The sequence below is a fragment of the Ursus maritimus genome, unplaced genomic scaffold (assembly GCF_017311325.1).
Source record: "Ursus maritimus isolate PB19 unplaced genomic scaffold, ASM1731132v1 scaffold_16, whole genome shotgun sequence".
Lineage (NCBI taxonomy): Eukaryota > Metazoa > Chordata > Mammalia > Carnivora > Ursidae > Ursus > Ursus maritimus.
The window spans coordinates 52,823,579-52,837,615 of NW_024424008.1; the positions used below are offsets into that span (position 1 = coordinate 52,823,579).

At 39.9% G+C, this 14,037-nt stretch overlaps 1 protein-coding gene across 1 annotated transcript; it reads right to left on the reverse strand.

Moving 5' to 3' along the window:
* Positions 1-368: 368 nt before the first annotated feature.
* Positions 369-10,396, reverse strand: REXO2 (RNA exonuclease 2). Its single transcript, XM_008690048.2, has 7 exons — positions 10,190-10,396; positions 9,141-9,224; positions 6,323-6,400; positions 5,617-5,728; positions 4,176-4,284; positions 2,762-2,815; positions 369-822 (listed from the first exon to the last, which is right to left on the reverse strand). The coding sequence occupies exons 1-7, from the start codon at positions 10,334-10,336 to the stop codon at positions 693-695; spliced, it is 714 nt and encodes a 237-aa protein (XP_008688270.1). The 5' UTR covers positions 10,337-10,396; the 3' UTR covers positions 369-692.
* Between the last annotated feature and the right edge of the window lie 3,641 nt (positions 10,397-14,037).

Here is a 14,037-nt window from a genome sequence, read left to right on the forward strand (position 1 = left end):
TACACAGCATTACACTGAGGGCAGCCAACGTTTTATAAAACTAGCACAGTGACAGCCTTACACACAATCTCTCTTCCATAAACCTTCTCGCTTACAGAATCCCTGATGACTGACTTGAATTTCTTGGATGCAATGTAAAGCAGCCCATTGCAGAGCTCTCTTAGTTTGAGAACTATAACAATGAGCCCAGATTTGCTCCAGTTATTCTATTCTTGACGTATAAAGCAAACCAGAGCAACTTCACCAGCCGTTTAACATACGAAAAATTAACCCATCCCTGATGTCATCATGAGACTTTAAACATTAGCCATACCACTGAGAAAAAAGCCACCATTTCAAACTACTAAAGAATAGATGGTACAAAAACGTTTGCATTTCAATATAACTAGCTTTATTATTATTATTATTTATTATTTTTAAACAAAAGAAACGGTCTAAAAGCAAATGCAGATATGTACCGAGGGATGGACGTGACCTGGTACTTACAGAGGAGCTGCTGTGTCATAAATGAAAACAGAATGTTAGGAGAAAAATGGTATTTCAGGTGCTGTCTGCTTGAATACTCTGGAGACGCAAGTTAAACTGAAAGAAGGTGCTGTGCCAAGCAGTCAGCAGGAACAAAAAACAAAACCAAACACAACCACCAGCAGCTGCTTCCCAAGAACTATGTGCTGACAGCATGAGAACTGCCATCAACTCACAGTCTTCTCATTTTCCCCGTTTTCTATAATTTTCCTCTTCTTTTCATCTGTTTTCTTCTTGAAGATGTTATTTCGGTAAAACTGAAGTTCTTTGATGCTTTCGCTAATGTCATCAAGCGCCCTACAAGCAAACACATCATACTGAATCTAAATGTCCATGGAGGAAGGAAGCAATCGACAACATAACCTCTTACAAGTAACAACAGGGACTACTGTAAATGCCGCTGACATTATCAAGAAGAGGAACATTTCAATAAGGCAAATTTAAGTGCTTCATTAAAAAAAAAAGTTGGATTAAAAAATTTTTTCCTAAAATATATCAGATTATAAAGCCTCCTCAAGTGTCCTAGAAGATGATGAAGCGTTCCATGGGAAAAAAAGAATTCTAGGGTCAAGTGATTTTAGGGAAAACTAGATCAAACATTCCTTTTCTGAACTTCTGTGCAAAGCATTTAATGTACTAATGTGTACTGTGAATTTCCAAGGGGAGGCTGTTCTATACACAATATTTCTAAAACTTAATCAACCACACATGTGGAATAATCAATAATAGCTCATGGAACAGAGTTTGAGAAACACTGTGCAATACTGAATGACATCCCTATACAAAATATACTGACCTGCTCAAACATGACTCGTGACTCAGTCATAACAAACATCGATCATCAGACAGAAGGACCTAACCAAAACAGAGGATCTACCGCCTTTCTGGTGGAGATTTGTGCTACCATCAGCTGTAACAGCCTCTTCTCCAACATGCTGTCTCTCATCTGTTGTAGTCTGAGAAATCAGGTATAACTGAGATTATGAGAACCGTGTGCAGGTCAACCAGTAAGCTCTGAATGAGAAGCCAAGGGCCTCTTCTAGAGAATAAACTGCACAAACAGTGTGAGAGTTTTACGACGGTTATTGCTGTGGCCAAGGCGACAGTTTGGCTTTCTTCCCTGGTGTTGGATATATGGTGGAGAGCTGACTAAATCACGGTACACAACATCTTACCTACAACACTTCAATTCAAAAATCATCTGAAAATACAAAGTACTTTCATGACTCACTATGTGGCAAAACGTGATCAATCTTGACATGGGGCTATTTACACTCATCCGTTACGCCATTTTGGTGGACATGGCCATGTTTTGCTGCAGAAACATCCATGTGTTTGATCATGGGATGCTCCTTCAGACCTTATAAGGCACATTATATAATGGTAAACACCACAGATACATTATGACCTTTTTAAAGCTTGAAAATTCTGAAATCCGAAAGACATCAAACCCTAATTGTTTCAGCTAGGGTATTCTAAACCTGCATTACTGTGCTGTGGTCCATGCAATCCCCCCACAATGAAATATTAGCATGGCAGGCTCTTTATAGCAGGGACTCGGTCTGTTTGCCTAGAACTGTGCACGTAGGCACTCAGCAAATGGATGAACTAAATGCTACCCTTAGAAGCCAGCTGCTAAATCCCCAATCGAGTCTTATGTTCCTCCTGAATGATGACAAAATTTTTTTTAATTTTTTTGGTTTGTTGTTTTTTTTTTTTTTTTGAGAAAAAGTAAAAGACCCAGTACAGGACACTAGATAAACAAAATCTTCAAATTTCTTGTGTACCTGTGCCTAAGTCTGCAGACTTAATAGAAAGGATCTGAAACACTCGAAAGTGTCAACGCTAGGCTAACTATGTTACACAACTGTCCACAAAGTGTTCTAATTAATTTTAAGTGGCTACAAGTATTCATATCCTTGCTGGGAAGAATATTAATACTGCTCATTACTAGAAAGATAACAGACTGTTTGATCACACCTACAAACTATCCTTCAGTGTTAAAACTGCGGTACAGACCTAAGATGCTACATATCTCAGAATGGAATACTAGAACCCTGATCAGAATTCCTAATAATCTCAGCAAAAGAAAGTTATCTTTATGCTAGTTGACCTTTATTTCCACCGCCACCCCCCCCCCCAGGAAAAAAGAGAACCGACACTATTTTAAGCAGTCAGGAATTTAGGGGTTATGTGTGTGTCAGATTGCCAAGCACTTGGAAGGACCCAAACTTACCTGTGAGAAGCAGCCTTCTTTGGTGCAAATTCATATTCTTCTGGATACCAGCGTCTATACACAGCAAAAATGGAACTCTCAAAGGAAACTGTCTCAAATACACTGGACAATTACCTCCTTCAAGTCATTTATTAACACTGAAAAAGGCATTTTGGGTTGTGACTATCAAGACGCCTCCTTGCCCAGGGCTCTCTCTTCCACCCTCTCTTTACCCTAGATATTCTCTTTAGGCAAGCTCATCCATGTCTACAATTCCTAGATTCACTCCATCCCAGCCCTCTCCTAATTTGTCATGGATAGCCAACCACCTGCTAGACATCTCCACCTACAAATCCATCAGATACTTCTAATTAACCTATATAAAACTACACTTATCCTCAAGACCTGCCTTCTCCCACCCACCAAATCTGCTTTTGCTCCTATCTTCCCCTTTATCTTTGAACAATTCTGTCATCTGCTTAACTGCCCAAACCAGGAACACTAAAATTGCTTTAGAGCTCTTCTTTTCCCTCACTCCCCCATTCAAGCATTCCATACCGTGCCAAGTGGGACATTCTCCACACCCTTCTCTGCCACCCAAATGCCATGTCCCTGGCTCATTCTTCTCTCTCCAAGATAAGGCAAAAGTCTCCTTTCTTATCTCCTTTTCTTGCCACTGTATAATCAGAATGACCTAATCATAGCACTCATTCCTCTGCTTACACTTTTTTAAAGGAACCCACCCCCATGTTAACCATCTCAGCCTGCCATACAAGCCCTTCACCACTTGGCCTCACCTCCCCACCTTTTCCAAACCGCATGCTTGGCACTCCGCATTGATGAACTATTTGTAATTCCCTCATCTTCCTGAGCCCTCATTTCTTCATACTTCTGCCCATTCTCTGGAATCCTCCCACCTCATTTAAATGCCAGGAAAACATCCAACTCCTCTTTAAATCTCAACTTAAATTTCCTATGTAAAGCTTTCCCTGACTTCCCATTCCTCATTCCAACAGCTAGGGGGCTCCTTCCCCGATGCCCTCAATATTCAATATGCACATTTTCATTACCAGAAGTCATCAAACAGTATACGTGTAAGGTGTTTTACACATCTCTCAACCCACTAGATTCTATGCTATTTCAAGGCTTTTCACCTGCTATGTTCCCAGCACACAGGCCAATGTCTGGCACAGAATGGTGCTCAATAAATTTTCCGGACTAATGAAATTTATACAGAAGGTTTTCAACATTGTTTCCCCCATTTCTCACCAGTCCAGAATCAACTAAGGACCTACCTGTCCAAGTGAGAAAGGGATGAAGCTACGCACCCACCTGGCACCCTCAGTTCTATCGTTCTATCCAATTACTTTCCACAAATTCTCAATTAAAACATGCTAAATGAGGCAATTTAATGGATCCTAAATATAGCCCTTACCTGCACAGTTCTTTAACAGTGCTCACATCAATTATTCTATAATGAAGATGTTTCATGAACTGGGGCATGTATTTGTCAAGAAACTTCTTATCTGCATGAACTGAATTTCCTAGAAAGACACGAAGCATACCGCATCTGTGTATTTCTAGCAATATACAATAGGATATAAAAATTCATTAACTGGTATTGAAATGGAGATGATTTTTTTTAATTCAAACAATTCCTAAAAGCATCTTGGAATTTCTAAATCATGTTTGAGTGCATTTGATTAGGTTACAAGTACAGACTTCTGAGAGTTTGGTCTAGCTCATAATAAATTTATAAACAGGCTCTCTATGGACAAAAGAATAAATCTACCATTCCACATACTTAAAATAATGCACAAATCTATTTGTTACTTTTTCAGATCATACCAGATGTGCAAATTTTCTCCCAGTGTCATGTAAGCCACACTATTAACACTAAAAACTTAACTGAACCACATTAAGTAAATAGAGCTTTATTCACATTCCAATTTTAACAAATCATATTGTTTCCATACAGTAATTCATATTAAAAACACTAAATTTTAAATAAGTACTTTAAAATAGACAGCAGCCATATTACCTAGAGGGAAAATATATATATACAACATATACTCTAGTACTTAATGTCAAAACCTTTTAATGAAATTTAAGGAAGGTATAAGTTATCATATCAGTTTACATATACAAATGCAAATACACCTCCACAGACCATTAACTTTCCTCTGACAATGACAGGACTTTCAAAATCCTAGTAGAACTGGCCCGGTTTCTTTAAGAAGTCAATGTCACACAGGAAAAAAAGAAAACAAAACAGGTGGACATTCTAGATTAAGAGACTAAAGAGAAATAATAACCAAATGAAATGCATGAGTCTTGACTGAGTGCTGGTTCAAAAACAATTAGACATTTTGCATGTGGACTAGATGTCAAATGATATTACTGAATTATTTTTAATTACCCTAAATGTGATAATGATACTGTGGCTACATAAGAAAATGTCCTTATTCTTAGGAAATGCTTGATGAAGTATTTAGGAATGAGGTGTCAAAACGCCTGCGATTTACTTTCAAACATCCGACAAAAAAAACAGACAGATAAAACAAACATGGCGCAAGGTTAAACCATTACCAAATCCAACTTTCCTGTACATGTGAAATTTTTCTATAATAAAAATGTGAAGGAAAATTTTACTGAGTGAGTCTATGTACCCAGATCCCATGTTGGGTTTCAGGCCAGTTTCCCAATACTCATGTTATAAATTATACAAGGAAACTTGAACGCAAAATTAAGATGTATAATCCAAGTCAGGGTAGGTGGAAGGCATGATGGTCTTAGTTGATCTTTCTGGAACTGCAGTCTCTTGAACCACTACAATGGAAGACTATCTACAAGGTATACATAGGATTGGATTTTACCTGCAAGAGGACAGAGCCCCGGAGGAGTCTGCTGTCGTACAAAGGACAGAAATTCATACTCTGCCTGCTGCAATGTCATTGTACTCTCCTTCACTGCCTTGGTTAGACCAGACTGCAAGAGAGAATCCCCAGCCCCCACCAGAAACACATCAAGTCAGTTTTCAAAGGCATCCAGAAATGAAACTTCACTGCTAAAATGGACAAATATAACCATAGATGGACCATTTATAAAGCTCAAGTTCAAACTGAAACTGCCATCTTTGCACTGATTTTTTCTTAAAGAATCCAGGTCAAATAAGCTATGTTCCTGATTGTTAATAGCATTTCCACACAGTCAAAAAAAGATGGTGCTCAAAGTCCAAGCTCTGGGAAGAAACAACTATTAACAGGAGAGCAGCTTTCCCCCTTTTCTGAAAGTTGATGTCTAACCTTATCCAAAAGACTGATTTGAGCAATACTTGACAATCCACAATGCGTTCGCGACAGACTGAATGCAGGAGAGGAAAAAAAGAGAACATTCAGGAGATGATCTCGAGAGGTCCCAAAGATGACAGGTAAACAAGCAAGCAGTCTCCCAGGCTCGCCAAGCAATCTTCCTCTAACCCTTTTTAAAATCCCATCCAACAATGGTATAGGATTCAGATGTGGGAGCAACACGCGTGTTACCGATCCCCAAAGCGGCACTCCTGTTATTTGGTAATGTTACCTTCCCATGATGCTCCTTACACCAATCTGACATGCTGTCCAGTAACTCATCTGGCTGTTTTATAATCAGGTTAGGACCCTGTGGATGGGAAAAGCCATTAGTCATCCAGAATTGACAAGGATAACTGTGGTTTCTGAGGTAAAGTTTATGCTGCTGTCAGGATTCAAGATATAGATAGCAGAGAGAGATGAGGGCCTTGTTATCTCTGTAAATGGTCCTTATTCACTCCAGCATTGTTTACAATGGTAAAAAGGAATGCATGCGTGCGCGCACAGACACACACACACACACACACACACACACACACTTCTGAAAAGTGAAATGCCTATTAATAGAGGACATTGGTTGTCTGGCAAAGACTAGAACCCCAGCCTTTGGATTTTTTTTTTTTTACATTTGTAAAGAGTTATAAAACAAACACGTGACAGGTTTGTGGCACTCCAAGTCTAAAATATTTACCATTCGGTCTTTTTTAGAAGAAGCTTGCCAACCTCTAATTAGGAGTCCATTTTGGAAAGTGTCTACATTGCCACTTGAAAAAAGCAAATTGCTGAACAGTATATATGTGCATGTGATTTTGTGTACACGTGTTTTAAACACACACACACACACACACATTTATATATGTATACAAAATACCAAGAAAATATACGAACTTCGGGGAGTAGGATGCAGCAGCAGAACAGGGCAAAAAAGAGCTTACTACACATAAATTTTGGATAAAGTTATACTGTTTAATTTTAACAATATTTTTATATCAAAAGGTTAAAAAGGTAACTGGTAACATTTGGGGGAAAAAAAAAGTAACACGTGGCCCTCAAATTCTCCGCTCCATTTAACAGAACATTGAAACTTCTGAGTGTCTCAGACAGAGTCCCAGCAGTCACAGAAGCCTGACTTGTGGCATTAAAACAAGTCATCGTGGGAATAGTTTCTCCTGTACGATGGCGATAACAAACTGCCCCCCTTCCCTCAACAGAATGTTTAACACAGGATAAGAGAAATTACAGATATCAGACGTTCTTTGAACTTTTGGAAGAAAAGTACTGTATGAATCCAAGGTATTATTACTACAAAGGTGGTAAAAATAGTTTGCGATCACTGAGAGGAATGGCTAGAATTTGACTACTGGACATCTTAAAACCAACAAGGAGTTTCAGCCAAATAAGAAAACTGGTAAAGGCAATCTCCAAGAAGCAAAAAATTTGCTCTGATTACATATTTTTTTAAAAAACCAAAAACCTCATACTGTTAAAAAAACAAAAAAACAATTTTAACAAACCATGACGGGAAAAGCAAACTATTAATCTAAGGCTATCTAACTTATTTTAGGTCCCAGTTTGGCACACTATCACCTACAGAAAAATTTTCAGGGTAGGACATTTGCTCTTCTACCAGCATAAAACGTTTTCCTCAGACTCATATACAAGAATAAAACATATTTTCCACAGAAAGGACACTTAAGAGTGCCAACAGCCCCTGAGCATTTTTTTTTTTTAACATTCTTATCCTCATCTGACTGAGTCTATTTACAAATGCCACACTCATCTGCAGCTGTGTGAATACAGACCCAAATTTCCTCCAGGGTACATATTAACTAACTGGTCCATTAAACTGTCAGTATTTCACATTATATCAACAGTCTAAAGGAAAAACTCCTCTTCAGCCAAGGGTAAGTAGGGCTCACAAAATAAAGACACTTCTCTTCACTATTCATCCGCACTAAATTCCAAGTGACAGGAAAAAAACAACCAAACCTAAAATGCAGAACTTTATTTATATAATGTTAAAAAAAAAAAACTAGTTGTTATGATGAGAAACACAAAGTCTCATGATTCTCCTCCAGCTGATGTATCAAGGGGTACTCCAGGATGTATGCCTGGTACTCACAAAAGTTGAAATTCATCTATAAATGCCTTCTCCAGTCCCTTACCTACCAAGATAAGTAGAAGTCTTACTGTGCATTTATGAAATCTATCCAGTGTCAGTGGCACATCACTCCTGCTCAGAGTTTCTTAGGCCTCTGACAATATGAGACCAGGGATCAATTCCAGACCAGGGATTTCACCCTCTACCAATCAGATGCCCTCACACACTTCTCAAATGCCTCGAAAGAGCCAAAAGGCAACAGGTGTGTTGTTTTGCTTACTGTTCCTTAATCATGCCCAATATATCAACAAGAGAGTATTCTGATTCTACATCAACAGGAATTCTAAAATCTTAATATAGATCTAGACAAGCATACATCCTAGTTGAGAAGACAGAAATTGGACAAAGAGAGTCGAGTTAAAATTAAGGTGATGACATTAACTTCAATGATATTAATTTTGGCCTGAATCACTAATCCTGAAGAGACAATAGCTGGTTGTCTTATTGGTTAGAAGTTCTTTACTCAAAATGTCTGGGTTAAATTTCCGACTCCCCCAGTAATGAGCCAGGTGGCCTTGGGCAAATTACCCAATATCTCTGTGCCAAAATGTCCTCCTCTATGAGGGCAACTACCTACCTTATAGTTGTAAGGACTAAGAGTGTACACATGTAAAGCACTTAGAACTGTGCAAGGCACACAGTGAGGTCTCAGTAAACAAGGGCATGTAGGTTTCTGTAATTTTTGGCATGGATAACTGAAAAATAACTAGACTATGAGATAGACTACTTTGGTTCCAGAATCAACCCTACCATGACCTAGCATATTCCTTTGGAACTTAACCTATATGGGCCTCAGTTTTCTTATTTTTTAAATAAAGAGATGGTGAAAAATGATTTAGATTTCTAATACACGCTAAACAGTAGGACTGTATTATATGGTATCACCTACTTCAGCCAAAATGTTGAGATCAGAGTCAGTTATCAGACAGGCCATCTCAATAATCTGGTCCTTCTCAATGTCCAATCCTGTCATCTGCAATCAAAAACAAATATGTAACACACAAAACCATCTTTCTGGTCTATTTTACCCAGTTTTATTTAACAGTAATTCCCTCAAGCATATTCCATTTATATCCCATAGCCAGGATAAAAGAGACAATAATGCTTCTCTGGCAAGCCCCCAAGACACTAAACATGAGTCACTTATTCAGTGAATATTTACCAAGAGCCTGCCATATGTCAGGCACCCCAGTTCTACTGTAGGACAAATGCAAAGTCAGCAAAATTGAGTGCTGACAGCACTCAATTTGGTAAGACTACTCACATCACTACATCTCTGCAGTTTACAAAGTTTTCATATTAACTACACGTCTTGATCTTCATCACAATCTAATGTAGAAAGCACTGTTATTACCCCCATTTCATATATTAAAAAACTGAGGTTCAACCGAGGGGGTAGTCTTCGACATGAGTATGGGAAACCTAAAGGGATCAGAACTGGGTTCTAGTCCCAACTCAGAACCTAACAGCATGACCTTGAATGAGCTCAATCCTCTCTCTGGGCCTCAGTTTTCTCGTTTATAAAATGAGAGGTAAGGCTGAGTCATCTCCGGAGTCCCGTCCAGCTATAACAAGCTAGGGTCCTGTAAGACTGCGGAAGGAGAGTCTGGAGTCTAGCACAGTCGCTCTCCCCCCACCCCCACCCCAGTGACCCTAAACCCAGAGGGACCAAAGCGTTAGGGAGGTTCACAATCCGGGCGGAGGGGGTTGGGGGAGCCATATGGATGACTCTACCCTTCGGAAAAGACACCCCACAGCCCAGCACAGTCCCTACAGGACCCCAGCCTGCCGACCTGCCCCGCGCAGCCCACAGCCCGGCGGCGCTCACCTGCCACACCTGAGACCCAGAGACCCGCCGCTGTCCGCGGACAGGCTCAGCTACTCGGTCTACGCGCGAAACCTCACTCGCCTCCCCTCACCCCCGCCGACCGCACTCACCTCCAGGTCCACCCAAACCATTCGCTGAGCCATGCTCTCCCCTGCCGCCATGGCTGCGCCACCTTCGCGAACACCCCGCGACCCGAACTGCCCGCGGCTCCCACCCACACCTCGCAACAGCCTGGAGCCCAGGGAGCCGCCTAGCATCACCCGGCACGAGCCGCCACGGCCCCAGCCTCTCAGCCGGCGCTGGCGCAGGCGCGATGGTCGCTAAACGTCGCAAACCCGCGGGGAGGCGCAGGAGAGAAAACCACAAGTTCCAGCATCCAGTGCGCCAACTGGCCCTGAACAGCCCGACTTAGCTGCCGAATGGGATGATGGGAGTTGGAGTCTCGCCGGGTGTTCCGACCGATTTCCCCACCCCCGCCACGTGTTTTCGGATGTTACTGGACGCGCATGTTTTTCAGAACTAAGTTTATTCGTTTCACAGAGTTATTTCCTAAGTTTGGATTAGTTGTCAACCGCCTAGTTGAGAAAGAGTCTCTTACTTTGTTTCGTCAAAAAAAGACCTGGTTATTTATTTATAATTTTTTTCCAAATATATCTTTCCCTTTTTGGCTTCCCCCCCCCCCTTTTTTTTTACTTACCTGCCCCTCCACTCCCCACTGGGTATTTCTCTCATCGACGAAAGGCAGACAGTGCGGTGTGCTGCTTTTTTAGGCCAGAAGGCCAATTCGGCTATGGTCAAATCCTTTAGAAATCCTTCAGATTTCGTGTGAGAGATCACGTAGCACGCAGTAGGTGTTGAATAAGACTCCTTCATTGGCAAAGGGTTGCTCCTTATTCCTTATGGAGGGACGTGGTCTGTTGCAGCTCAGCTGTGGGGTGTCAGTGGTAATGACTTACTGCTCCATCCTTACAAGTGCTCAAAGTCTAAATCTTATCCTTTTATAACGAATCTATGCGGCAAATTAAAATGAACTAAGAACAGCTCTGCCTGCTCTGTAATCTGCTTTGATCCAAGTATCTGTAATCTCCGACGTAGCTATAGTTTCCACCACGTCCAGGAGTAGAGATGACCATCAGCAGAACCAGTCGACCCTGCAGTGTCAAATTTCAGGAATCTCTTAAATCTTGGCTATTCAGTAGCAAATTCGTGTGCAGAGTGCAACTTTGTCACAAACATTGGCCTCAGCCTGGAATTATACCCTCTATATATTTTTTCTGAAAGCCATATTGCCACTAATTACAGAGCTTGCGGTCCATCGCATAGTAATTCGTACCTGGTGAGCTGGTTTTGTGAGAGAGAAACTTGTTGCCTAATCAGAGCTGTAAGGATAGCATAAGAGTACTGGATGTCACCTTCAACTCCTTTGGTGTACCCAACCCACCACCTGCCAGGGCACATAGAAACTCTTTGAAGGGTCATGAAATTGTGTGCACAGATAGTATACTTATAAAGACTTTTCTTGTGCACAATGTGTATATATTATAACTATATTGCCTGATGAGTCACATTGTTTTGCTATAGCTTTTTATTCATTGTAGCCTACTTTATAAGAAATAGTCTACATTTCTTCCCTTTTTTCCCTTAGTGTTTAACTTGATTCATAGAAAGTAGAACCAGCAGAAACTTCTTCTTATCAATTGGGCTTTTTTATCATCTTTCTAAAGTATTACTATTTCTTTAAATTTTCACCGAACACCTTTTGTTTTCAAAGTTACTACTGAAACATTGTTCAGTTTTATTAGAAATTACAACTTAGAAAATGCTATTTCCATTTAAGAACTTATATCCTGACAACTTATGACCTTAATTTTAAAATACTGTGTAGTTAAAAATTATGTGTGGACATTTTTGAAACTCCAGTTTTCATAGTAACCACTTTATAATGATAAAGACACATTTTAGGTGAATGGTGCTATAATATAAGGAGACTTAACAGTTGTTGGTTTTTGTGTGCAATATTGTTACATTAGTGATCTTAAAGATTAATGTCCCAAAGCAGAGCAATGTATGCACCAAATTCACAATCCCAACCATGTAAATGGCAGACACAAGAACATGGAACGCTAGAATCTGTAAGCAGCCTCACTGGACAGTGGGCTCAATCATTTCTTTGTCTTTTCCATACCACTCTGCTCAGAGACTTCGCTTTTTCAATTCTGTTCAGATCCTATAAAAACTGCTTTTGTTAATTAACAACAAGGTTACAGTGCCAAGAAATCCTGTTCTCTAATATCATAGAGTGTGATAAACTTTGCTGTTTGAAGTCATTTTAGTAAGAATAGAACATCTCCTCTTACTTAAAGAATCTGAGCCTTTTGAGTCACTGACACAGAAAAGCGCCTCAATTGTCACCCCGGGGGCAGAGATTCAGATAAAAGGTTTTCAGACACAGCATTCCACATTTATCTTGACTTTTTTGTTTCTAAATAAACGGAGCTCTGAGTCAGCTTCTCAACACTGCGGGTAGTCAGACTATGATGTTTCTAACAGAATCAATGACAATGTTTCTAACAGAACATGGCCAAGGCCACACAAACATTCCCCTAATTGAGAGATCACTAGTTCTTTTTTACATAGTTTTTTGCTTTTATTGTCTTAATTGTGGTAAAATAAATTTACCCATTTTAACCATTTTTAAGTGTGCGGTTCAGTAGAATGAAGTACGTTCACATTGTTGTGCAGCCCTCACCACCATCCGTCTCCAGAACTTTTTCATCTTCCCAAACTGAAAATACATGTCCATTAAACACTAACTTCCCATTCCCACCCTGCCAACCCCCTCACCCAGCTCTTGGCAATCACCACTCCACTTTCTGTCCCTCTGAATTTGACTACACTAAGTATCTCATACAAGTGGAATCATACAATATTTGTCCTTTTGTGTCTGGCTTATTTCACTTAGCACAATGTCCTCAAATTTCATCCATGGTATAGCATGCATCAGAACTATCTTCCTTTTTAAGGCTGACTGATATATATCTATATCTATGTCTATGTCTATATCTATATCTATATTACATGGCATCTTGTTTATCAGTCATCAGTTGATGGACATTTGGGTTGCTTCCACCCTTTGGCTATCATGAACACTTATATGGTTTTTAATATTTTATATATACCAGAACTTCCCCAGAACTGCTTCTTTGCTCTCTCACTTCCTAAGCAAAGATTCCTATGATAATCAATCCAGAGGTGATCCCCACACCCCCTGGTTCCTCTTGTCCTTCCCTACTACTCCCACTTAGAAGAGACCCCTGGTTCCTCCTGTTAATTGTGACAGCAAGTTCATAAAACTAACACTGTTAGAATTGTGTTCCAGGGAACTTTATCTGATATGCTTTATCACCATCCTATTAAACTAGCCTTTAACTTCCAAACACATTTATTTTTGTACTTTCATAGGACTCACACAGAGCCATATAATAATGGTAGTAGTACTAGTTAGTAGTCACCAAAGTAAGGAAACTATGTCACACCTGTAAACTGTCCTACAGTTTATAAAATATTTTTAAACAGGCAGTAGGTACCTCATGAAATACTTACCAGTTGTTGATAATATCTCTTCCTTTCAACTGCTTCGGGGAACTTAGTCTTGAGAAATGCTGACATCAGGTTTACTGCTGTTAACTACTGATAGCTGCTACTTACTTCCATCTAGTGGTCTGGGGAATAAAGGATGATAAATCTTTTGCCATTACCCTTTATCACTGTGGGAAAAAAAAGTGGTAAAAATAGAGGCCAGAGACAATCTTCAAATGCACCTTGCACAAAATGGACACTCTATAAAGGCTTTCACGAAATTTGAATTGCATTTTATCTCAATTCAGTTAAACAAACACTGAATCCTGGAGTGTATCAAATACTGTGCTAGAATATCAAAGTAAAAATACACTTATTA